At 43.8% G+C, this 27,721-nt stretch overlaps 1 protein-coding gene across 6 annotated transcripts in view; it reads right to left on the reverse strand.

Moving 5' to 3' along the window:
- ARHGAP25 (Rho GTPase activating protein 25) overlaps positions 1-27,721 on the reverse strand; it is a 119,000-nt gene that overhangs the window by 54,326 nt on the left and 36,953 nt on the right. For 2 of the 6 annotated variants that reach the window (XM_049856407.1, XM_049856408.1), the window contains exon 2: positions 12,931-13,130. The exons of 2 other annotated variants lie outside the window; for them this stretch is intronic. In XM_049856407.1, the coding sequence (XP_049712364.1) occupies positions 12,931-13,130 (200 nt within the window). 2 more of the 6 variants (XM_049856412.1, XM_049856411.1) reach the window with 2 other exon arrangements.

The raw sequence follows: 27,721 nt of genomic DNA on the forward strand, positions 1-27,721 counted from the left end.
TGATTCAAACTTGGGTCGGTGTTATTCCGGAATTACAAATAAGGCTTTACATACAAGTCCTACTTGCTGGAAGAAGAAACAATCAGAGTCAAACTCACTGACACCAAGGCATAAATGACTAATAGCAGTTCCTTTCCTCATGTCGAGCACGAGGTCCTGGGACATCATAAGTGGAGAGAGGAAAGTGGGAGAGAAGAAAAGGGGGGAAAAGCGAGAGAGATGCCACTTGCTGTGGGTGAGGACACTGATGGGGAAGGAAGAATTGTCCCAGAAAGGGAAAGGCCTAAATTGCCCATGGCCACTTTCACCCACTTCCCAAGTTGATTAGGGTGGACTCTGCGTAAAGAATTGTCTGATATAGTGCTGGAAGATGAGCCTTCAGTTTGGAAGACATTCAAAATATGACTGGGGAAGAACTTCCTCCTCAAAGTAGAGTTGTCCTTAATGATGTGGCCAGAGTAAAGCTTTCAGGACCTTCATTTGGTGATGTGGCATGACTCGAAATAAGAAGAAACAGCTGCAAACATCCATTAATAATTAGAACGTGGAATGTGCAAAGTGTAAATCTAGGAAAATTGAAAGTTATCAAAAATGAAATGGAACACTTGAAGATCAATGTCCTAGGCGTTAGTGAGTTGAAATGGACTGGTATCGGCCATTTTGAATCAGACAACCATAAGGCCTACTATGCTGGGAATGGTGAATTGAAGAGGAACTGCATCACATGCATTGTCAAAAAGAACATTTCAAGACCTACCCCAAAGTACAACGAGGTCGGTGATAGGATAATATCCATATGCCTACAAGGAAGGAAAGTTAATACAACTATAGTCATGCACTATGTTAACATGTGTTCCGGCAAAGTCTGAACGCATATGCCTATGGTCCCATTTTTTTTTTTTTTTAAAGGCAAAGTGGCTCTCTTTTTGTTAATTATTTCCCCTTAATGGTTTTAAAGACCCCAAACCCCCAGAGTGAATGATCAGTGAGGCTCCAGGCAGCATCCCAATTGCAGAAGCACCTCCAGCTCCTCACCTTCATCCTGGCTTCATTAACCCTCCCAGCAGCCTAACACTCCCAGAGCAAGGTGGCACCTGCTGTGGCTCCTTCACTTCTACCACAGACCGGGTGCTCACAAGCTCCAGGCTCCAGGCGGTGACCGGGCATGATCAGGAAGCAGTCGCACCAACAGGGCAGCAGCATCCAGGACCAAAACCACCAGCTGTGCTCCCTGCACCTGCACACCCTCTCCCTACCTGGTCCCCAAGACCATTTCTTCTCACCACCGTCCCCGTGCACCCCCGCCCTGTACCCTGACAAGCGCAAAGTTCTGATCTGACCGCAGGCACGGGCCCGGACCGACTCTGCATACCCAGCAAGGCCAGCCTCCTGTATCCAGTGGATACAGCTCTATCTCGGGCTTTGTCCTGGGAGCTCCCATAAGATTTTAATATAATAGGCTTTACTGGGAATGGTTCCTAACTATGGATTGTAGGGGAACTGCCTGTATATAATATGGTGTTTGCACAATGTCCAAATTGTATTATCTTTTTTTTTAATTGGACTTCAGATGAAGGTTTACAGAACAAACTAGTTTCTCATCAAACAGTTAGTACACACATTATTGTATGAGATTGGTTAACAACCCCACGACATGTCAACACTCTCCCTTCTCAACCCTGGGTTCCCTATTACCAGCTTTCCTGTTCCCTCCTGTTTTCCAGTCCCTGCCCCAGGGCTGGTGTGCCCCTTTAGTCTTGTTTTGTTCCACGGCCCTGTTCAATCTTTGGCTGAAGGGTGAACCTCAGAAGTGGTCTCATTACCGAGCTGAAAGTGTGTCCAGGGTCCATACTTTCAGGGTTTCTCAAACCTCTTTTAGGCCACAAAGTCCGGTCTTTGTTTTTGAGTTTGAATTTTGTTCTACATTTTTCTCCAGTTCTGTCTGGGACCCTCTATTGTGATCCTGGTCAGAGCAGTCAGGGGTGGTAACCAGGTACCATCTAGTTGTACTGGACTCAGTCTGGTGGAGGCCGTGGTAGATGTGGTCCATTAGTCCTTTGGACTAATGTTTCCCTTGTGTCTGTAGTTTTCTTCATTATTCCTTGCTCCTGAAGGGGTGAGACCAGTGGAGTGTCCTAGATGGCTGCTCACAGGCTTTTAAGACCCCAGACGCTACTCACCGAAGTAGAACATAGAACATTTTCTTTATAAACTCTGTTATGCCAATTGAGTTAAATGTTCCCTGAGAGCATTATCTCCTTTTTCACAGAACTTATTGTGGCCATGAAATGACACATGACTACATTACTCAAATTTTACAGACAAACCACTAAGGCCAAAGATAAAGAAATTGAAGATTTTTACCAACTTCTACAGTTTGAAACTGATCAAACATGCAGTCAAGATGCACTGATAATTACTGGTAATTGGCATGCAAAAGTTGGGAACAAAGAAGAAGGATCAGCAGTTGAAAAATATGGTCTTGGTGATAAAAATGACACGAAGTTTGCATTACACAATTTTGCAAGGCCAATTCCTCGGAAATATCTTTTTTCAACAACAAAAACAGTGACTATACATCTGAACCTTGACAGATGAAATACACAGGAAACAAATTGACTACATCTGTGGAAAGAGATGATGGAAACGCTCAATATCATCAGTCAGAACAAGGATAGGGGCTGAACGTGTAACAGGCTACCAATTACTCATGCAAGTTCAAGGTGAAGCTGAAGAAAATTAAAACAAGTCCATGAGTCCCAAAGTACAACCTTGAACACATCCCACCTGAATTTAGAGACCATTCAAGTATAGATTTCATATGCTGTACACCAAGGACCGAAGACCAGGCAAGTTGTGGGATGATATCAAGGACATCACACACGAAGAAAGCAAAAGGTCATTAAAAAGACAGGAAAGAAAGAAAAGACCAAACTGGATGTCAGAACAGACTCTGAAAGCTGCTCTTGAATGTCGAGTAGCTGAAGTCAACAGAAGAAATGATAAAGTAAAAGAGCTGAACAGAAGACTTAAAGGGCAGCTCAAGAAGGCAAAGTAAAATATTATTAAGAAACGTGCAAAGACCTGGAGTCAGAAAACCAAAAGGGAAGAACTTTCTCAAGCTGAAAGAATTGAAGAAAAAAATTCAACCCTCGAGTTGCAGTATCGAAGGATCACATGGGGGAAAATATTGAACAACACAGGAAGCATCAAAAGAAGATGGTAGGAAATACACTGAGTCACTGTACCAAGAAGAACTGGTCAATGTTCAACCATTTCAGGAGGTAGCGTATGATCAAGAATCGATGATAATGAAGTAAGAAGTTCAAACTGAGGGCACTGGCAAAAAACAAGGCTCAGGGAGTTGACAGAATACCAACTGAGATGCTTCAACAAATGAATGCAACATTGGAAGCGCTCACTCATCTATGCCAAGAAATTTGGAAGACATCTACCCAGCCACCCGAATGGAAGTGATCCATATTTGTGCCCATTCCAAAAGAAAGTGATCCAACAGAATGTGAAAATTATTGAACAATACCATTAATATCACACCGAAGTAAAATTTTGCTGGAGATAATTCAAAAATAGTTGCACCAGTGCATCAACAGGGAGCTACCAGGAATTCAAGCATGATTCACAGGAGGATGTGGAATGAAGGGTATCATTGCTGATGTCAGATAGATCATGGTTGAAATTAGAGAATACCAGAGAGATGTTTACCTGTGTTTTATTGACTATGAAAAGGCATTTGTGTGGATTATAACAAGTTATAGGTAACATTTTGAAGAATAGGAATTCCAGAACACTTAATTGTGCTCATGAGGAACCTGTACATAGACCAAGAGGCAGCTCTTTGAACAGAAAAGGGAATATTGTGTGGTTTAAAGTCAGGAAAGGTGTGTGTCAGGGTTGTATCTTTCACCATACTTATTCAATTGCATGCTGAGCAAATAATCTGAAAAGCTGGACTATATGAAGAATGAGGCATCAGTCCTGGAGGAAGACTCATTAACAACCGGCCATATGCGAATGATATAACCTTACTTGCTGAAAGTGAAGAGGACTTGAAGCACATACTAATGAAGATCAAATACTACATACAGCCTTCTGTATGGATTACACTTCAACATAAAGAAAACAAAAATTCTCACAAGTGAACCAACAAGCAATATCATGATAAACAGTGAAAATACTGAAGTTGTCAATGATTTCATTTTACTTGGATCCACAATCAACCCCTGTGGAAGTAGCAGTGAAGAAATCAAATGACATATCGCACTGGGCAAATCTATTGCAAAAGACCTCTTTAAAATGTTAAAAAGTAAACATGCTGCTCTGAGAACTAAGGTGCACCTGACCCAAGTCATGGTATTTTCAGTCTCCTCACATGCATAATGAAAGCTGGACAATGAATAAGGAAGACCACGGAAGAACGGATATGTTTGAATTATGGTGTTGGCGAAGAATACTGAATATACCATGGAGTACAGAAGAGCGAATAAATCTGTCTTGGAAGAAGTACAGCCAGAATGTTCCTTAGGTGGGAGGGTGGTGAGACTTCATCGTACGCAATTTGGACACGTTATCAGGAGGGACCAGTCCCTGGAGAAGGGCATCATGCTTCGTAAGGTAGAGGGTCAGCTAAAAAGAGGAAGACCCTCAGTGAGATGGTCTGAACACAGTGGCTGCAACAATGGGCTCAAACATAGCAACAATTGCAAAAATGGTGCAGGACTGGGCAGTGTTTTGTTCTGTTGTACATAGGGCCTCTATGAGTCAGAACCAACTCAAGGGCACCTAACGACAATAACAACAACTGTGTAAAAATGGAAGGAGGGGTAGGAGGAGTTTGATGCCGAAGGCCACACGTCCTACAGCCATGAAGCAGGGGAGATTGCAGTGGCTGTGGTGTGCTACAGCCTGTTTGGCTCACAATAACTGATGGTTACATTTTCAGGAACTTTGTGAGCCAGTTGCTAAACACAGCCACTATTAAAAGTTAAATTACATTAACTTACAGTGAAATGTTTTATATTAAAAACAAAGGTAATAACACGTAAACTATATCACTTCCTCATTATTTCGCTACATCGTACTATTATTTCTACCCTTGTTTTTTACTCCTCTTCTCTCTGTGTGGTGGAAATACTATATACTGTTGAACTATTGCATATCTTTTCTCAATTCTACATTCAATGATGTCATGTTGGTGGCCTGAATCAGTCGTAGGGGAAGTATTTACACCACAGGAATTGGCAAATGCTGCAAATCAAGCCTCCTTTGCCCACAGTCCCAGTTGTCAAACTTTCACCAGCACACCACTGGCAGATGACCAGCTGTGGCAACTTCACGGAAAGTAGGGAGGTGAGACAACGGCACAGGCTGTCTACCCGACTAGGCTAGCATTGTCTGAAACCATCATTGTAGCGAAGACACGAGGACAATTTCTATAGATCCCCAAGGCTCCCCAAGACACATACACAAAAGCCCATCATATAGAGGTCCATGATTTATTTAGTCATTCTCCTTTGTTGGACTTTAGGTCCAGTGTTTGTCACTATAAATAACACTGCATATTTCTTATTATTGCTTTTAGATAGCTTCTTAAAACCAGAATCACTGGATCTAAAGGTACGACATTATTTTGGCTCTTGATTTATCTGGCCAAGTGGCTTTCTAGAAATGTCATATCACCTTACAAACCCATCATCAGTGTACCTGAGGGCCCCTTTCACCCGATTGTTCCAAGGTTATTGGGGTGTTTCTATGTTGCTGTTGTTTTTATAGATATATTCTTTTTAATTTATAAAGTAAGATCAGCTGCTAACCAAAAGGTTGGCAGTTCGAATCCACCAGCAGCTCCTTGGAAACCCTATACGGCAGTTCTACTCCATCCTATATGGTGGATGTGAGTCGGAATCGACTTGGTGGCAATAGGCTTTTTATCTGTTGTTTTTGGTATAGAAAATAAACAAAAAGAGGGAAATTAAAAATTGTGTGTAGACTCAGTGCTCAGGGATAACCGCAGCTAACATCTCTATGTAGTCTTTCTAGACTTTTTCCATAAATACTTATTTATGATTTTTTTTAATGAGATACTATGTATAGCATCATCTGTTGTTATTTGCTTTTATGTGGACAATAATAAAAACAAGAATATTGTGGGTATCTTTCCATTTCAAAAAGTATTGATTTAGAGTATTGTAATCAATAGGTGAACTGTGTTCCACTATAAAAACCAAGAAAACCAAACCCAATGCCATGGAGTCAATTCCAACTCATAGCGACCCTATGGGACAGAGAAGAACTGCCTCATAGAGTTTCCAAGGGGTGCCTGGTGGATTCGAACTGCTGACCTCTTGGTTAGTGGCTATAGCACTTAACCACTATGCCACCAGGGTTTCCATGTAATCCACTGTAGAGATACAGAAACGTATTCTAACATATCATAGCCACTACAGCTGGCATTGTTTTTAAATCATTAACATAAATGTCATTGTGGTGAAAATTTGTATAGGTAAATTTAATCATCTACATAAATCTTAGTCATCCATTTACATTCAATTCCTAGAATTAGAAATGCAGGGTCAAGTGCTTGTATTTTTAAAAGGCATGTTATCCTCCAGAAAGGTCGCACTGATTTTGATTTCCTCCAGATGTGCATGAGAATTCCTGCTGTTCAGTCCTCACCAATACTGAGATTTTTTAGAAAATCTTTTCAAGTTTGATAAGGGCACAGTGGTGGAGTCTCATTAGTTCACATTGCATGCCTGATTATCACTGAGATTGAACTTTCTAATGTATGTTTATTGACTATTACATTCCTCTGGTAAATCTTCTGTTTGTACCATTTGCTCATTTTTTGATTGAGTTATTTGGACTTTTCTTATGAATTTGAAAGAATATTTTAAATACTAAGAATATTTCCTTATATATACATACAATTTTTTCCTTTCTGCTTTATGGTTCCACTTGGTTTTCGAGCTATAGACATTTTTATTTATGCAAGTAAGTCTTTCTCTTGTGCTGTCTTTGCTGTGCTTAAAAAAGTCTGCCTCGAGCAGAGCGAGGCAGAGCCAAGATGGTGGAATAGACAGACGCTTCCATCGAGCCCTCTTTACAACAAAGACCCAAAAAAACAAGTGAAACGAGTATATTTGTGACAAGCTGGGAGCCCTGAGCATCAAAGGTAAGCTTAGACAATGAACTGAGGGGCAGGGAGAGGAAGAGGCTGTTCAGAAGTGGAGAGGAGTTACTGGACCTGAATCACTCGTAGGTTATTCCCACATGATTCTTAAGGCTTCTTCATTTTTTAAAATTCTTTTATATGATTTTTCTTCAAATATATTAGTGCCAAGTGATTTATCTTCGAGTTCAGAAATTCTAGCTTCTACTTGCTCAATTCTATTCTACCAAAAGCGATCTATGCATTTAATGCAATTCCAATCCAAATCCCAAGGACATTCTTTAATGAGATGGAGAAACAAATCACCAATTTCATATGGAAGGGAAAGAGGCCCTGGATAAATAAGGCATTACTGAAAAAGAAGAACAAAGTGGGAGGCCTTACTTTACCTGATTTTAGAACCTATTATACCGCCACAGTAGTCAAAACAGCCTGGTACTGGTACAACAGATACATGGACCAATAGAACAGGATTGAGAATCCAGACATAAATCCATCCACATATGAGCAGTTGATATTTGACAAAGGGCCCAAAACAGTTAAATGGGAAAAAGACAGTCTTTTTAACAAATGGTGCTAGAATAACTGGATATCCATCTGCAAAAAAATGAAACAAGACCCACACCTTACTCCATGCACAAAAACTAACTCAAAATAGATCAAAGACCTAAATATAAAACCTAAAACGATAAAGATCATGGAAGAAAAAATAGGGACAACGTTAGGAGCCCTAATACATGGCAGAAACAGTATACAAAACATTATAAAGAATGCAGAAGAAAAACTAGATACCTGGGACCGCCTAAATATCAAACACCTATGCTCATCCAAAGACTTCACCAAAAGAGTAAAAGGACTACCTGCAGACTGGGAATAAGTTTTTAGCTATGACGTTTCTAATCAGCGCTTGGTCTCTAAAATCTACATGATACTGCAAAAACTGAACTGCAAAAAGACGAATAACCCAATTAAAAAACAGGCAAAAGATATGAACAGACACTTCACTAAAGAAGACATTCAGGTAGCTAACAGATATATGAGGAAATGTTCATGATCATTAGCCATTAGAGAAATGCAGATCAAAACTACAATGAGAGTTCATCTCACTCCAACGAGGCTGGCATTAATCCAAAAAACACGAGATAATAAATGTTGGAAAGGCTATGGAGAGATTGGAACACTTCTACACTGCTCGTGGGAATGTCAAATGGTACAACCACTTTGGAAATCGATTTGGCGCTTCCTTAAAAAGCTAGAAATAGAACTACCATAAGAGCCAGCAATCCCACTCCTTGGAATATATCCTAGAGAAATAAGAGCCTTTACATGAACAGACATACGCACACCCATGTTTACTGCAGCACTGTTTACAATAGCAAAAACATGGAAGCAACCAAGGTGCCCATCAATGGATGAATGGATAAATAAATTATGTTATATTCACACAATGGAATACTACACACTGATAAAGAACAGTGAGGAATCTGTGAAATATTTCAGAACATGGAGGAACCTGGAAGGCATTATGCTGAGTGAAATTAGTCAGTTGCAAAAGGACAAATATTGTATAAGGCCACTATTACAAGAACTTGAGAAATAGTTTAAACTGAGAAGAAAACATTCTTTCATGGTTACGAGAAGGGAGAGGGAGGGAGAGTGGGAGAGGGGCATTCACTAATTAGTAGATAAGAACTACTTTAGGTGAAGGGAAAGACAGCACACAATACAGGGGAGGTCAGCACAACTGGACTAAACAAAAAGCAAAGAAGTTTCCTGAATAAACTGAATGCTTCGAAGGCCAGTGTAGCAGGGCCAGGGGTCTGGGTACCATGGTTTCAGGGGACATCTAAGTCAATTGGCATAATAAAATCTATTAAGAAAACATTCTGCATCCCACTTTGAAGAGTGGTGTCTGGGGTCTTAAACACTAGCAAGCGGCCATCTAAGATGCATCAATTGGTCTCAACCCACCTGGAGCAAAGGAGAATGATGAACACCAAGGACACAAGGTGATTACGAGCCCAAGAGACAGAAAGGGCCACATGAACCAGAGACTACATCATCCTGAGACCAGAAGAACTAGATGGTGCCTGGCTATAACCAATGACTGCCCTGACAGGGAACACAACAGAGAACCCCTGAGGGAGCAGGAGAGCAGTGGGATGCAGACCCCAAATTATAAGACCAGACTTAATGGTCTGGCTGAGACTAGAAGGACCCTGGTGGTCATGGCCCCCAGACCTTCTGTTGGCCCAGGGCAGGAACCATTCCCAAAGCCAACTCTTCAGACATGGATTGGACTGGACAATGGGTTGGAGAGGGATGCTGGTGAGGAGTGAGCTTCTTGGATCAGGTGGACACTTGAGACTATGTTGGGATCTCCTGCCTGGAGGGGAGATGAGAGGGTGAAGGGGGTTAGAAGCTGACCAAATGGACATGAAAAGAGAGAGTGGAGGGAGAGAGCAGACTGTCTCATTACGGGGAGGGTAATTGGGAGTGTGTAGCAAGGTGTATGTGGGTTTTTGTGTGAGAGACTGACTTGATTTGTAAACTTTCACTTAAAGCACAATAAAAATTATAAAAAAAAAAAGTCTGCCTCCCAAACATTATGCAAATAATTATATTTTCTTCTAGTATTTTTATGAATTCATTTTTCACATTTACATAATTTTTATACAGAATTATGAACACTGAAATGTGATAAGGAAATGTGCCCTTGTTTTTTTTTTTTCAGGAATTTAGATCATCATTAAAAGTTTCATTTTATTTCTAGACATTTGCAATGTCTAGCAGTCCCAAAACAGTGTTAAGCGATAACATAATGATAAAACTTTATTGTAAATAGATTTTTCCTTTATCTCAGTGAAATCATTATGGCAGTGGGAAAATTCTACAAGGATTCTTGTTGGTAATAAAAATACGTGAGCATCATCCTAAAATCCCAGTAACAGAACACTTGTTAAATGGATTATTTTTCCATCATTCAGAATCACATTGTAGAAGAATATTTCATAAAAAGGAACAATATTCATGATATATTAATTTTTAATTAAATAATATTATAATACTAAATTTGTACTTGCCATAATTTTGTAACAATTTTGTATATTTATATAGGAAAAAGACTGGAAAAGGTGATGATTTCAGTGGCTATTTCTTGCTGTGAGATTGTGCACCATTTTTATTTTCTACTCTGCTTTTCTCCATCATCCAAATTTTCTATCAGGCACATGCATAGTTTTTGTAATCAAAATATAAATATCACTGTATCAGCAAACAAACTTACTCTAAGAAACTACCATTTTATTCCTAAAAGTCTGAGTGTTGAATTTTATCAAATGCTGTTTCAGCCATCTATTGAGGGATTGTGTGGGTTTTCCATTTGACCTGTTGATCTCAATCTGTTGATCTGATGTACTTAGTATATTAATAGATTTCAAAAAAATAAATAAATAAATAAACCATCCCTGCCATCCTAGAAGAAGCTTTAATTTACTTGATTATGCCAGATTGGAGCCCTGGTGGTACAGTGGAGATTAATTTACTCCTGGGAAGACTTTGGGTTTCCTCCTTCCAGGAGTTACGGGGGAGAAGCTAGGATCTTCAAATATTTTTTTCCTTTGACAAAACCAGCTTATCCTTTTACAAAGCAGTTTTTCACACAGGCATCATATGGTTTCAGCCTGTGACAAATGCGGACAGATATTCTTGTCTCATTTTACAGAGGAAGAGTGAAAGGTCCAGAAAAATTATATAATGACATGGCCAGACAATGGCAGAGCTAGAAAAAGAACCCAAGCTTTGATGTAACATACCTCTCACCCTCTAGGCCTCATGGAAGCAAATACCACCAAGCTGTACTTCCCATTGATTGGGATGGCCCATGCATTATTGCCATCTCCCTTGCTGTCTGAAGACAAGAAGACTTCCTGCTTCAGATATTTATACACCAATCACCACTGTCTGAGCCTAAAACTGATTGGCTCTGGTAAGGTTTGGGCTGTTCATGAAGAGAAGGAAGTCTGTTTACCACACACAGGTCATTGGGCAAGAACCCTATTTGCAGTGGCGTCTGTGTGGCCTTCCCCGGCCTCTACGGTGACAGAGACACTTAGAACGCTCCTAACCCTCAGGTTGAGGGCCTGGTTAACCAGAGGCCTGCTGACAGGGTTGCGGACCCTCAACCCCGCCCTTAAAGGGAGAGGTACTTTTCCAAAATGACCATTTGATTTCTTTACATACCCTGCCCGTCCACTCCCCAATACACACATTTTTTATTCTCACCATTCTTGGGGCTTTTTTGTGGCTCCAGAAGGTACCAGAGTTGCCTTCCCTAATAAGTCCCTTCTGACGAAATCCCCCCTTTCCATCTCCACAGACATGAGCTCTAGGTAGGGTGACCAGCTGTACTTGCTGCCCTGGGCATCTAGTTTACACCTGGGGTCCCAGAGTAATTGTTAATGGTGCCGCCTTTCACTCTCACATTACCACAGTGGCCACGAAGAATCAATGGGAAGGGGAGGAGAGACCTAGGTCCACGATTCAGGATCAAAGCTCTCTCTCATAGCCCCAGCCACTTCATCAGGAAATTCTGTTTGCTCTACTTTCAAAGTATATCCAAAGTCAGGCCATTTTCCTCCAGCCACAATACCCCTGAGACTCTAAATACCATAACCTCTTACCTAGTTTACCCTTGCACGCCCCTCTCCCACCTTGGCCCAAAGTCTATTTTTGAACACAGCATTCAGAGCCAATCTTTTACAGCATAAACCCCAAAATGCCACCTCTCTGTTCAAAATCCCATAATGGCTCCTTGTTGCCCTCAGTCCTTACAATGGCCTATAATGCCCTTTGCAATCTGCTTCCCCCAACCCATGTCCCTGCTCTCTCTCCTCTGACCTCATCCTCTCTTATTCGCTCATTCACTAGCCCTGCTTTACCCACACTGACCTCTTTGCTCTTCCTCGAACACTCCAGCCACGCTCCACTTCTGGGGCTTTGAGCTGGCTGTTCCCTCTGCCTGGAATGCTTTTTCCCCAGATTACTGTCTGCGTGGTTATTTCCCTCTCCTTAGACTTTGCTCGAATGTCACCCTCTCCCTGAGGTCTACTCTGAACATTCTATTTAAAATTCTAACACTTTCCCCAAACTCTTGATCACCCTTAACTCATTCTATTTTTCCTTCGTAGAACTAATCTTTTTCTACCTATATTTTCTTTCCTTATATATTATGTTGACCTTCTATCTTTGCCCCATTGTCTAAATTCCACAAGGGCAAAGATTTTGATCTGTCGTACTCACTGGTTTATTTTCAAGTACCTAGAACAGTGTCTGACACAGAATAGAAGCTTAAGACATATTTCATGAATAAACAAATAAACGGAAGTCCAAAATCAATCCTCCTGAACCAAACACATGCACTCTGAGCCTAGTTCTCCACATCACCATCATCGTGACCACATTTCAAGCCTCAATTTTGAGCTACATCTAGGAAACGCCACAGTGCTTATCCTGGAGCTTCCCAGAGGATCACACTGTCATCTTTGCAACCCAGTTTACGCACCTAGAAAATGGTGAGATGAAAAAAGCAATCTCCTCCCAAACAGATACATGTCTAGTCCCAGTAAGAAAGCTCCCGTGGGTTTACACACACTCTAAGTGGCCACCATGTCACTAAGTACCCTCCTCCATGCCAGGAGAGGGAAAGCCATAGTCCTGAGGACAAAAAGGCTGGATGGTACCTGTGACTTCGTGTCCTCTTCATCCTTGTAGTAGTAGAGGTACTGTGCCCTCAACACAAAGTACCGCTGCTGCCAGTTCTTCACGATGGACCTCTGCTTCTTCAGCCACCCCATCTTGATGGGCCTTTCCAATGGATTGGGGGTGGACGATGCGTGAAAAGCCGCCATCGGCAAGCCAGTCATCACACTCTGGGACCGGGCTATAGAAAGGAACAGACAGGCAGACTGACTGAGGGACATGAAGCAGTACGTGAAGTGTGGGAGGAGAAGGAAGAGAGAAACCCCCAAAGGGGTGAGGAGCTAGGTGGGGCCACAGGCAGGTCCACCTCAAGGATCCAGATCTGTATCAGAGAAAATCCCCCATGACCTAGAGAAGCAGCCCAGGGACCTGCTCCCGAGAAGGGCTAGACCAAGACGGAAAAGGAGGCGAGAGCCAGCGGCCCAGCGTACACGCAGTCCAGCAGCTGATGTCGGCCCCCTCATTCTGCAAAGCGAAACATTGGCTGGAGCTTTCTAAAGAGGAAGTGGCCACAGCATCTGACAAAAAGGTGCTTCCTTTTTCCTGCGTGGGAGTCAGTATCTGACAAGAGAGGGGAGAAAATAATGCCTCGTTCTGAGGGTTAAGGGTGAGTCCCACGCAGCTGCAGAGGCAGCCGGAAGCTGCCTGGGCTTTCTTCCACAGCGGCCGATTTGAGGAGGAGCTAGTTGTGTTTGTGCTGACCTCACTGTGAAATACAGTCCTTCCCCGGGAGACCCCACTCCACGCCCTGGCCCCTGGCTATGCAGGCAGTATGTGGAAGGTGGCGCCTCCCAAACACTCCTGCCAAGCGTCCCCTGACCCGAGAGTGTCGATAACACTTTATGCAGGACCTCACCACAGCTGTCTTTCTATTGCGTTTTCAGTTAGGTTGTCACGTCCTGTGGCTGACACACAAGCATTTGAGACGAAAAAGAGTCGGAAAACCAATGAAACACAAAAGCAGAATTTGAATTCAGACCCCTTGGTCCACTGCCTCGTGTCGTTGGCTTTCGCTTTCAGACAAGAGTCCTGCCTGTCATTGGATGAGGTTGCTGATCCCTGGTAGCTCCCATCAAGACAACTCTGTCTTTTCTTTACCCCCAGAGCTATTATCCTGCCTGTGGTCCCCGCTAAATCTTTTCTTCGGAGCCTCATCTTCCTTCTTTCCCAGACAGTTCAACAAAGCCCTGAAGACCACACTGGTGCCCCATGTCCCCTTGACTCTGTGCTGCTACTCCACACTCGTTAGTTCCTTCAACCAACCACCAGTAGCCGTTGAGTTGATTCCAGCTCAGGGAAACCCCAGGCATGTCAGGGTAGAACTGTGCTCCATAGGGTTTTCAATGGACAATTTTACAGAAGTAGATCATCAGGCCTTTCTTCTGAGATGCCTCTGGGCGGACTTGAACCCTCAGCCTCCCAGTTAGCAGCCAAGTGCTTTAACCACTTGTACTACGGAGGGGTGATTTTGCTAATTCCTAGCCCTGGGCAACACCCAGTGTCTGCATTCCTCTCCTTCTGCTAGGTGTTGCTGGAGAAGTCTCCACCCTCCAATCCTTTTATCCAGCTCTTATCATCCTTGAACACTCACAACACCAACTCCACTCTCAGCCCATTTTGTCTTGCTTGGTGGAGACCTGGATCGTCCATTCTTGAGCCTGTAACCATGGGTAAATTATACAACTTCTCTGAACTTTGGTATCTTTGCTCGTAAAACCAGGATTATAGCTATAAAAAAAAAAAAAACAAAGCTGAGCCAGCTACCATTGAGTAGATTCTGACTCAGGGCAACCCCGTAGTGTTTTCAATAGCTGTAATCTTTCAGAAGTAGATTGCCAGGCCTTTCTTCCAAAGCACCTCTGGGTGGATTAGAACTGCCTTTCAGCTAGTAGTCAATCACTCGACTGCTTGAGCCACCCAGGGACTCCTAGGATCCTAACAGTCCCTGTTGTACGGAATTGTTGTGAGGATTAAACAAACTAACACATGTAAGGATCCCTGATGATTAAGTGCTTGGCTGATATCTGAGAGGTCAGTGGCTTGAACCCACCCTGCAGCTCCATGGGAGAAAGACCTGGTGATCTGCTCCCATAAAAATTACAGCCTAGAAAAGCCTATGGGGCAGTTCTGCTCTGTCACGTGGGGTCATTATGAGTCAGAACTGACTCAGTGGCACCCAACAGCAATAACAACGTATATAAAGCATGTAGCACAGTGCCTGGTCAAAGTAAGCAAATGTTACTCTTAATGTTTTTATCAACAGATGACTATTTCCTACTGCAAAGATGGAGATCGTCTTTGGGAGCTTCTTTAGCTTCCTTCTTTACTTAAAAATGCCATTCCATCATCAAGCTTGCCCTCTTCTTCGTTTCTATCTTTAATGCATTTAATTGCCAACATCTCCCCATTGCTTTTGATTCCTTCCTATTTCCTTGTCTGCCTGTAGTCCTCAACCTTTATTTGTGTTCATGGCATACTTTCAAACACCAGACCTTTGTTCATCGTTACAGTCTTCCTTCCAATGACATTAATTGTATCTAGAATTGTTGCTCCATTTACATACTTGGTCCAATGGCCCTATATTGCTGTCCAAAAAGGGTGTGCCCTAACTGGGCTCTCTTAACCCTCATACCCTAACATCCTGTGTATCAGCTAACCACCCACCACTGACCTGTACAAATCGCACTATGTTGAACGTTAAGTTGCAAGACATACTTGATTCAGCCTCCCATTTGACAGACATTGTTGTAAAAGTGCATACGCTCAGTTGTAGCAAAGAGAAGTTTTGCATTTTGGTAATGATTAGTTGGCATGCCTGCAAAGTGTTGCCTTTACATCATTGTGTCCAGGTTAAGAACTTTATCTGAGATCCTGCTCCTGAGTACCTGTTATCTTCAAAGTTCTTCACCTGTAACTCAAAGAACAGCCACTCTGGGACCCATCCCCTCCACTGTTGTTGTTGGTGTATGCCGTCAAGTAGATTCTGACCCATAGTGATCCTATGGGGCAGAGTAGAACTGCACTATAGGGTTTCCTAGGCTGTAGTCCTTATGGCATGGAGCCACTGGTAGGTTTGAACCACCGACTTTTTGGTTAGCAGCCAAGTGCTTTAATCATCGTGCCAACAAGAAACAACTGTTTCTGTCAAGTCTATTCCAACTCATAGCAATCCTATGGGACAGGGTAAAACTGCCCTCTAGGATTTCCAAGGAGCGGCTGGTGAATTCAAACTGCTGACCTTTTGGTTAGCAGCTAAGCTTGATCCGAAGGAACGATAGGAGGGCTTTTGGCAGGAATGCAATGGGGAGGAAGGAATTTGAAGGATAACTCTGTACCTCTTTAGGCCAAAGACTGTACCTTGCAAAGGTTCGTATCTGTCCTAGAAAGAGGACAGATTGTGGGCAAAAACAGAAACGTTGGTTTACATGCAAAATTTCTGGGGAAAATGGAAGAGTGAGTCATCCTGGCTGATGCAGGTACCTTCTCTCCCACCTCAACAGAGCAGCTTCAGTGCAGCCCAGCCCAGTGTGACCCATCTCAGTGACCATCTACCAGAAGCAGCATCAGACCCTGGAGGGAGGCCCCTCCTAACAGTGGAGGTAAGGAGAAGCCTTCACATGGCTTCTTGGGTGATACCACCCCTGGAGACCCACAGAAATAGTTGGGACCACTATGTGGAACGTGAGAAACTGAAGATCCCCAATAGCGGTGAAGAAGTGCGGGGTGGGGGAACAGGAGCCAAGAAGACCCTGTAGAGAATTAGCTCCGCAAAGAAGAACTTTGTTGTTAGGATATTATTTTGTGCTTAGTTCTGGGAAAAATTCCATGCTTTGTGTGGCAAAAACAACAAAACAAGAACAAGGGCCCTCTCCCCAGAATGGCCTTGTATTTTATTATGTTAATAAAGGGTATTGCGTTCTCCAACCTGGCCAAAGGGGGACTTTGATGCCCTTGTGTCTGCCGACATATGAACAAGGGCTTGATTACCCATCTTCTGTATTTCAGAAATCATACCACTAACCCTCACGTTCAACCAGTTTCCTGAGCGCCTGTTACCATCCTTACCGTATTTGATATGACTACGCATGCTGGGCCCTGCATTCCAAGTTTGAGGGTGCGAATGCTCTGTGCAAACCTCCTCAGTCCTGGAAATTCTGCCCAGATACTGGGGAGATTGCCTCTGGGGGCTCAGGTGAGTCAGTGACTGAGCAGGGGAGCTCCGGATCTCCTTACCTGCCCCCTCAGCATTGCGCACCAGTGGGACCTAGCATGAGATGATTTAAATATTGGAGAAGAAAGCCTGGTGGGCCTTGAGTTTGACTTGGTTTTCACTAACTTTCTTTGTTAATTCCTTTGAACAGTCTCTCTGTGGGTGTGACTTGTTCCTGGATAAACAAAGAAAGCGGTTACTATGAATAGAGCTGCTTCTCATAATGAAAATAATCGTGTAGGCTGTGCTGTGAGTCAGCCATTGTATGCTGAGTGCACGTTCCCAGCCCTTTGGGAATGAACCTGGCTGTGGGCTGGAGAGGTGGCCACAGGCAGACTGGGAAAACAAGCTGTGAAGGCAGTTGCTAAGCATTTACAGAGTGCTCCAGGGTAAGTGGGAAATGAGGGGGGTCAATGAGCTCAGAAACCCACCCTAACACGAGCAGGAGGAGCAAGTCCTTAGCACTGTGCTGTCCAATACAGTAGTCACAACCCATACGTGGCTACCTACATTTAAATGAATTAAAATAAATTAAGTTAAAATTCAATTCCTCAGTTACGTCAGCCACATTTCAAGTGTTCAGTAGCCCTTGAGGCTACCATATTGGACAGTACAGACAGAAAACATTTCCGTCATCACAGAAGGTTCTGTTGATCAGGACTTCCTAGAATCTGCATGTTAGCATTACAAAGCATGGGACAAAATGGACTATAAGGGTGGGGCAGCATTTCATCAAGTAGGGAAGTCAAGCTGGAGCTTTCAAAGAAGTGGTTTATGGTGGCCGCTTACAGTGTGAGAAGTTCAACCTGGATCTGGGAGGCAATAGGGACCCATTTCTTCCTGAGCAAGGGAGGACCGGGATAAAATATAGACAAGTCATGTATTTGGACTGCATACACTGAATTTCAGTCTGTAGGTGAAGGAGGGTACAAGAAAGAAAATAAAAATTGAAGAAATGTCACAATCACAGGGAAGCCCTTTCTGCAGTAGAAGGTAGTTACTTTTTGCCTCGAGTTGGAGCAAGAGAAAATTAAATAAGGAAGTATCAACAGAGAAGTCAGCTGAGGAAACTTTATCACTTCCTTTCTTCATCTTCCCATCTTCTCACCCCTAACCCCTAAAATAATCGATCACAAAATCTTCTAGGGTCTACCTTTAAGATATTTCTTACATCAGCTCTCAACTTTGCCTTGGTTTAACTTCTATTGTAGATGACTCTAAAAGTGAAGGTGAGGTGTGAGTCGTCAATTCAAAGCTGGTGGGAACTATTTAACGTATTTTCTCAATGTGTTCACATGAGAGTGGAGTAGTCTAGGAACCATGTTTAACGGACTTTGAAAAAGGAGTGGAATTTAAATGCCTTCCCTTCAGACCTCTCTCCCGAGCTACACACCCACCTATCCAACTGCCTACATGCACCTCAGTAGGAATCATACACTCACTACGTCGTTAACCAGACCTACCACCTTCACCCTCTCTGCCTTCCATCATTCCCCTGCCTCATACCAACATACACACTCAGACCTGCTTTCCCTCTACTGGTCTCTGTGATACGCTGTGAATGACATCTTCCAAACCAGAACACGGGATAGGCCCAGGAATCCTACCCCATTCCTACCAGCCATCTTATTCACAATTCATTCTCTCTCTCTCTTTCTTTTTTTGATCCATTCTTCCTGTCTACCCTCACCTGGTCTGGGCCCTACAATCATCTCACCTAGATTTCTACAATAGTCCCCTCACCTGTCTCTCTCCTGTGAGTCCCATTTCCTGTCCATTGAGGACATCGTTTACGGACATAATCCATGCAAAACACAAATCTGACCTTGTTACACTCCTGCCTAAAAACTTCCACTACCCTTCCAACACCTTTGTCCTAAAAGACGAAGTCTAAGGCCTGTAGCATGGGGTTCAGAGCTCTTTGTGGTCTTCCAACTGCATTTCCTGCTCTTCCTCTGTACCCATCCTCTGCCTCACCCTCAGCAATACATCATCCTCTCTGCTGGAGTGTCCTTTCCACCCATGCCCAGCCACACCCCAACCTGACCCCTAAAAAACTCTTGTTCATCCTTTAAAACTCACTTGAGGCCACACCTCCTGTGAGCAGCCTTCCCCAACCCAGCCAAATCTGGTGGGTCCCGGGCTCTCTTTCCTTTTCACTCTCTATCACAGCACTTATCACCCTGCTTGGGGCTATTTGCTCACTTCCTGCCTCCCCTCTTGACTTGTGCTCTAAGAAGACAAGGGAGACTTTGTGTCTATGTTTTGGCCTTACACATCTTGTATCCTCAGTATCTAACACTGCGCCTGATGAAGAGAAGGCTGGACAAGGTAGCAGAAGGTGCAAAGGCCTCTACGTATGCAGCCTTGGATGAGTCAGGTGCTGCCTCTGAGGGTCAGTCTCCTCCTGTGTGAAATCATGCTAATGATACATACCTTGGGGGGGTGGTTAAGTTATAAAGACTAGGAGTGATAAGGGGACAGGCCCAAATATTGCCTGTTTCTCAACACATGTGCATTAAATGGAGACTCTTGTTATTATTCCCTGTGTGGCACAGTTAACAGGCGCAGCTGCTAACCTAAAGGTCAGAGGTTTGATCCCACCCATAGGCACCTCAGAAGAAAGGCCTGGTGGCTTACATCTGAAAAATCAGCCACTGAAAACCCTACGGATTATAGTTCTATTCTGTCACACATGGGGCTGCCATGAGTTGGAATTCACTCCATGGCAGTTTTTTTTTTTTTAATTGTTATTATTAACTTTGCTATTACAGCATGTGCTCTATTTTATGTTGAATGTGAGAAGACTTTTGTAAGGTTTGCAGTTTGAATGGCTCAGGGAAAGCAGCTTCCTTCATCCATCCATTCAACACACGTTGGCTGAGCCCTTGGTAAGTGCCAGGAATTGTGCCGGGTACTTGGGATATAATATCAGCTACAACAGCTCTGCCCCAAAGAGCTCAAAGACCTGGGAGACCCATTCCTGGAAGCAGGAAAGGAGGTCTGAGAACAAGGGTGGTTTGAACAGGCAAGTGAGTCCAGTCTGGGACACACTGGAGTGGGAGGGTGTACTGAGAGACCTGGGCTTCCCCAGAGTTTTGGTTTTCACCAGTAAGGCCTGTGGATCAAGACAGAGGTTAGAGGAGAAAAACAAGTACAAGCAAAATCCAGGAGATTTGAGTGACACAAAAACCTCAGACCAGAAAAGTAACATAATTGTTGTTGTTAGGTGCCCTTGAATGGGTTCCATCTCATTGCGACCCTATGTCCAACAGAACAAAACACTGCCTGGTCCTGTGCCATCCTCCCAATTGTTGCTATGCTAAGCCCATTGTTGCAGCCACTGTGTCAATACATCTCATTGAGGATCTTCCTCTTTTTTGATGACCCTCTGCTTTACCAAGTCTGATGTCCTTCTCCAGGGACCGGTCCTTCTCGATAACATATCCAAAGTACATGAGATGAAGTCTTGCCATCCTCACTTCTAAAGAGCGTTCTGGCTGTACTTCTTCCAAGACAGATTTATTTGTTCTTCTGGCAGTCCTTGGTATATTCAGTATTCTTCGCCAACACCATAATTCAAAGGCATCAATTCTTCTTCAGTCTTCCTTGCTTATTGTCCAGCTTTTGCATGTGTGTGAGGTGACTGAAAAGACCATGGCTTGGGTCAGGCGCACCTTGGTCCTCAAAGTGCCAACTTTGCTTTTCAACAGATTTTGCAGCAGATTTGCCCAATGCAGACAGGTCATTTGATTTCCTGACTGTTGCTGCCATGGGCATGGATGGTGGATTTAAGTAAAATGAAATTCTTTTCAACTTCAATCTTCTCCATTTATCATTTATCAGGATGTTGTTTATTGGTCCAGTTGTGAGGATTTTTGGTTTCTTTATGTTGAGGTGCAATCCATACTGAAGGCTGTAGTCTTTGATCTCCACGAGTAAGTGCTTCAATCCTCTTCACTTTCTGCAAGCAAGGTTGTGTCATCTGCATAATGCTGGTTGTTAATGAGTCTTCCACCAATCCTGATGTCGCATTCTTCTTCATATAGTCCAGATGTCCAGAAAACAAAGACAAGCCTGAGCACAGAGACAACTAGCATTGAGGGAAGCAACTTTAACTCGAGGCTATGAGGATATGTCTAGACACAAGACAGAAGAGGATACCATTTTTCTAGGGCCTTTCAAGGGAGCTTGCACTAGTTGAAGAAGGAGGAGCAGCTGAAAATCCATTTTACACCCACAGGTTGGGGATGGAGCAGGAGGCTGCTGCCTGGAAAGGGCATGGAAGGAGAGTCTATTGTCTTATGCCAAGCAAGGGCCTGGGCCACTTCCCACCCATCCAGCACTCCTGGGGCAGGAGCAGGTCCTGTAGAGCTGATGGTGCTTTGGGGTGAAGAAATAAGGTCCTCTGACTCTGGGTGGTTGCAGCTGCACACACCAGGGTCATGGTTGGATGAGAGGAACACTGGCTGGATTCCAGCCCTACTCATCCTTTCTGCCGAAGACCTAGGTGCATCACGTCACGTGCTCTGCAACATTCACTTAAACATATAAAGAACAATTTGAAAGCAAGTGGTCCTTTTTAAAGAAATGTTCAAGTTTCTGACCCCAGAGGTCTCCATCAGAAAGGTCAATTTGACTGAAAATGTGAGCTGAAGGCCCCCTAGCTTCCGAGACAAACATCTTTGAGCTTTGATTGCACGGCTGCAAGTTATAAGGTGCTAGAACTCTAAAGAGGTTCTTGAGGGCAAGCACCAGGTCTTACTCATCTTAGCATCCTGAGGACCCATCACAGTTTCTGGCTCAGAAAATTAATTGGAAGGAATGAAGAGAGAAAGGACGTGTGTTGTGTGTGTGTGTATGCACACATGCACTATATGTGGAGAGAAAATAATGTTGAATGAGGTATATGTAAAAAAAAAAAAAAAACTCATAGAATCACCTCTCTCTAATAAAGGAAGTATATTTGGACCAGAAACTTGTCTTCCTCTTTTAACCCTTTAATGAATCAGTCAGAACAATTTATTGGGCATTTCTTACATGTAGCACACAGACCTAGGTAATGGACAGGGTTTGAAAAACTGAGAAAACCTCAAAATTATAGGGACCCTATAGCACAGGTTTGGAAACCCTGGTGGCGTAGTGGTTAAGTGCTGTGGATGCTAACTAAAAGGTCAGCAGTTCAAATCCACCAGGCGCTCCTTGGAAACTCTATGGGGCAGTTCTACTCTGTCCTATAGAGTTGCTATGAGTTGGAATCGACTCAATGGCAGTGGGTTTGCACACAAAAACACATTCACCACCCTCTGTTGCCAAAGGCTGCCTCGACCCCAGGTCTAGTTTTTGATGGCCCAGAGCCCCAACATAGTCTCCTTATATAAAAATAAACCCAAAAAAAAAACCAAACCGAGTGCCGTCGAGTCAATTTCGACTCATTGCGGCCATACAGGACAGGGTACAACTGCCCCATAGAGTTTCCAAGGAGCACCTGGTGGATTCAAACTGCCGACCCTTTGGTTAGCAGCCGTAGCACTTAACCACTACGCCACCAGGGTTTCCTATATAAAAATAGGGATGGGTAATCAATCATAAACTGCAAAGTGTTAATGAGAGATTAGCACCTAACTGAGGCTTTCTTTCTGGTGAAATCAGAACGAGCAAAGAGTTCCATCTATGGAGAATGTACAATGGACGCTCAGCCATGAGAAAGTAGGTTCCACAAGGGCAGGGAGTTTCGTAAATTTTCTTCACCGATATGTTCCACCTTGTAGAAGAGTGCCTGGCCCATTGAAGCTTCTGGATAAATACTTGTTCAGTGGATAAAGTAAAAATTTTCCAAAGAAATGAGAGCCAGCATCAAAGCATCTTATATTTGGAACAAATATCGGCAAATCCGTCAATGTGTAAGATTCCCAGGTATGTTCATTTGTGCCACTCAAGAAGGGTGGCACAGGATATATAATCCCTTGTCTAATAATAATAAACAACTATAATTACTTATTCACTGACTGCAGTGCAAGCTCTTCACATGTCATGTCTCATTTAATGCACGGGGTCATCCTAAGGTAAACCCAAAAAACCAAGCCCATTGTGGTCCACTCAATTCCAACTCATAGCCATCCTACAGTAATTGCCATTATTGTCACCCTCACTTCATGGCACTGGGTTTTTTTCACTTTACCAATGAGGAACTGAAGCTCAGAGAGGTGAAACGACTTGTCCCAGTGACTCAGGTAGAAATCTGATTTCAAAGCCTAATTTCCCTACCCAGGCCACACAGCCCACAAAGGAGTACCTACTCTGCCGGTAAAAGTAAAGTGCGCACATTTGGGAATCCATTCACAGGGTTGGAGAGTCGAGTGGCAGGAGAGACAGTTCCCTATCTCTGTGCAGGGAACCGCATCACTGTTCCTAATCTGTCACGTGAGGTGCCTGCCTCAGCCCCCACCCATTCTGCCTCAGTGTTGTGCATAAACAACGTCATGCTACTTTTTCCACCCACCATGTGCTCTGCAAGGCTCAGGAAGTCTTGAAAAACAATGACACAGAAATGGTACTGAAACCTCAAGCCCACCACTGAGGCTGTGCTGATACCTAACAGGAAAATGGACATATTAGGTAATCCCGTTGGGTCTCACCAGGGCTCTGCCCAGGCCCATTTGAAGAGACCTAAGTTCTCTGAGAGTCCCTGGGTGGTATAAACAGTTGACGCACTTGACTGCTAACTTAATGGCACGAGGTTTGAATCCACACAGAGGTGCCTTGGAAGAAAGGCCTCGTGATCTACTCCTGAAAAATCAGCCACTGAAAACTCTATGGTGCACAGTTCTACTCTGACATACATGCGGTCTCCATAGGTCAAGGTTGACTTGACACAGCAACTGATAAGGATTTGGACCAAAGCCAAGTATGGCCGAGACGTGAGAGGAAGGAAGACGGAGCCAGTTCTGTGTGGGCCAAGTGCTCAGGCCACCACCACAGCTCACAGCTGGTGGCCCACCCAGGCTGCAAAGGAACTGCCACGGAGCCATCTGAAACAGTAGATCCCATCAGCACAGCCTCCTTGGAAATTATAAACACTGACCCACATACCCTTGCCCTCTCAGGCTTTGCCCACATGCACTGTCTCTCACACTTACATGCACCCTCACTCACACACGTCCAGTTATCAGGCTGTGGGGAGATAGCACTCAGTTTCCATCCTGAAGAAAACTAGGAACTTTGACTTCAGGCCCTCCAGGCTCGTTTTCTTTACTCTTTTTCCCTCTCCCAGGCAAACTGCCCTCCATTTTAGCATCTTTTAAAACCCAGCATTTGGGCTTAGGGTACATGTATCCTGGCGTTACTCCCGTAGGTTTTTTTTATTTTTTGTCCTAAGCTTTGGTTTTCAGTTTGGTGTGAAAGACTGCTCCCTGCAAAAGGCAACAAGCTATACAACCAAAGAGAGCAAGGGGGGCTTTCTCTGGGCTCCCTGAAATTAAATCACACAGGGCTTCCCAGGCCACTTGTCCTGGAGACAAACTCACATAACCTAATTAATAGCACCAGCTGAAGGGTGGTCCCTGATTTCTTGCTGGCCTCAATATCCAGGAATTGATCAGGTTTAATTTTCCCACCTTCTATAGCCTGTGGAGCCCTGGTGGCACAGTGATTAAGAGCTACAGCTGCTAACCAAAAAGTCGGCAGTTTGAATCCACCAGCAGCCCCTTAGACACCCTACGGGGCAGTTCTACTCTGTCCTATAGGGTCACTATGAGTCAGAATCAACGCGACAGCAATGGGTTGTTTTTTTATTTTTATTTATTTTGTTTGTTTGTTTTTTACAGCCTGTAGAAACTGCCTTCATTGTTTCATCTCCTTCAGGAAGGGCTCGGTGCCGACATAAAGTGGTGAAAGAATGAGAGAGAGAAGAACTGACTTCCTGTCTCTTCTTTCTCTGCAGCAGCCCTGCAAATCCCAGCTGACAACAAGCCTGGCAAGGTCTTCTAAGTTCTGACAAATCCCCTCAACCTCAGGAGCCTCTTCAGGGTCTCCGCTCTGGTTGTTCACAGTTTGAGGCTGGTGTGTCTTTCTGAGGACTCCAGAGTGCAGTTGCTTTTCGTGGATCTGTGTGTGTCTCCGTCAGTTGCAACACTTCACCCGGCCCTGGCTGCCTATTTCTGCATAACAGGAAGCCAAGTGTAATAACAAGAAGCTTGCAGAACTGTGAGGGCTTCCTACTAAACACTACCCCAGAGCTGCCTCTTCCCCCCCACCCCCACCCCCAATGTGGATTTGGCAATTGGATGGTGAGTTCTCCCCGGGTTGGTGTTGTGGCTGTTTAACCATACAGCAAAGTTAACTGCATTCTCAGACATCAACCTAAGGAACAACCACCCACATCAGACCAACTGTGGCACAATCAGTACAGTGAACTCAGCAGGGTGCAACACTTGGTATGCTCTATCAGGGAGAGTATTAAGGAGAAGCATTGACCTGCCATTGTCAAAGCTAGTCATTCATTGTAGGTAAGATGTTTTCCTTCACTAGTCACTAGCATTCATCAAGAAACTAGGATGATTGAAACATTACAATGCTTGAAGGACCTGTATTTTATAAGCCTAAATAAATTCTGTGACCCTGGTGTTTCACAGAAAAGATCCAGTCATGCCAACACTCAAGAACTGGCCCCTATGATGAAGTACTAGGTTTTGAGGAGGCTACAAGCCATTGGCCAGGCTAACAGATGTCATTCAAATCAGTTCCTGGGCCTTCACTGGTCTTCTGGAATTGTTATTAGCCTGATATTATTAGCCTTACTATACCCGTTGCCATCGAGTCAATTCTGACTCATAGAGACCAAACAGGACAGAGAAGAACTGCCCCATAGGGTTTCCAAGGAGCAGCTGGTGGATCCGAACTGCCAACCTTTTGGTTAGCAGCCATAGCTCTTAACCACTCTGCCACCTACTATAGCCTGATGTTAATCTCATAACTCTACTAAGAGTGCCAACAATGCTTGCGGCGGGATGGGTCCGGAACACAGGTCATCATGTGCTTCTCTTGCTCTGCATCCTGATAAAAAAGAGACTAGTAAAAGCTGATGCACTTGATTGTGGTTAGGGGATTAGATGACACCCAGGAAATATTGATTTGTTCTTGGTAGGTTTGATCATGACAGTGTGGTTAGGAAATAAAGTGTTCATATTTTTAAAGATACAGACTTAAGCATGAGGAATAAAATTACATATTGTCAGGGATTTGCTTTAAAATATCTCAGCAAAGAAAGGGAAAGATGAAGAAAATATGACAAAATCTTGATAATTGGCCAATTTCAGGGGTGGGTATGAGGATGCATTGTATAAGACTCCCTATGTTGGTTTTGAACTGTTTGTATAATAAAATATCTTTTTAAACATTCTATTAGGCTTTTTAAAAAACAAAGATTCTTTTAGGCTTAATTTTTCTTTTCTTTTTTTTCACATACCAGCTATTGCCCTGAACTTCAACTTGCTGGTTTTCCCAGGCCTGCATTTCCAGACCTGGTAGTTACTCGTCTGAGGGCAGTGAAATGATACTACACAGATGCTACACCACACACGTACACATTCCCTCCCAGATAGACCCTGCCCCTCCACTTCCCCGGCACTGTCATTTTATCAGTTAATGAAGGGGAAGAACTGAGGGACTCCTGATGCTTGCAGTTGTAGATAGTATTTCCTGTAAAGTCGACTTTTACTCAGTTAGTGGTGCTGATGATGTGTGTGTGTGTGTTTATATGTGTGTGTATGTGTATATACACATACACACACAATTTCTCCAGGGTAGGGAAAAGAGGAGTGGGCAGCTGTACTTTGAAAGGAAGGCAAAAAGGTTCCATCTTGCATGATAACTCCTGATTGGGAATAATGCCTGGTAGATCTGAGGTCTCGTGCAGGCGCAATAGAAAGAATGTAGTGATTGGTTATCAGTGTTTGCAATGAGAAAAGTGGGAGGAAGTGGTAGCCTATGGACCATATAGTTACCACTGCAGCATGGTAGATCACTAACATTTGACCATATCTATCCTAGCCCTGTAGATAGGTAAGCAGCATAGCATAATAGAAGGTGTATCTGACTGGACATCAAGAGAGCTGGGTTCTCATGGCTTAACAGCCCCTGTTTCCAAATTTCCATTGCAATGACTAGCTCAATAATATTAAGGGGAAATCAGAAATTGAAGTAGAAGTCAAGAAAGATGCTAGCTACATGCCATGTTGGGGAGCAGGACCTCTGTAAGATATAGGAGAGGCAAGACTGAACTGAGAGACAAGATGGCCAACCCACAATTCAGTACATGTGGAAGAACAGCTGTGGGGTGCGGTGTGGTTGGCGGGGAAAGGTCATGAGAACCTGCAATGACAGCTCTGAGAGAGGAACAGCAGGGCTGGAGGTAAGAACAGCCAGAGCTCCTGAGAGCCCTCTGGGAGGCCACGCAGAGTAGGGGCCTGAGTGGGGTGTGCTATGTCCCTGTTACCCTGGCTGATGAAAGCCGGGCCAGGCAATAAGTGGTAACCCTGTCTTGCTGGCTCCTAAACCAAGTC

This window comes from Elephas maximus, chromosome 17 (assembly GCF_024166365.1).
Source record: "Elephas maximus indicus isolate mEleMax1 chromosome 17, mEleMax1 primary haplotype, whole genome shotgun sequence".
In the NCBI taxonomy this organism is placed as follows: domain Eukaryota; kingdom Metazoa; phylum Chordata; class Mammalia; order Proboscidea; family Elephantidae; genus Elephas; species Elephas maximus.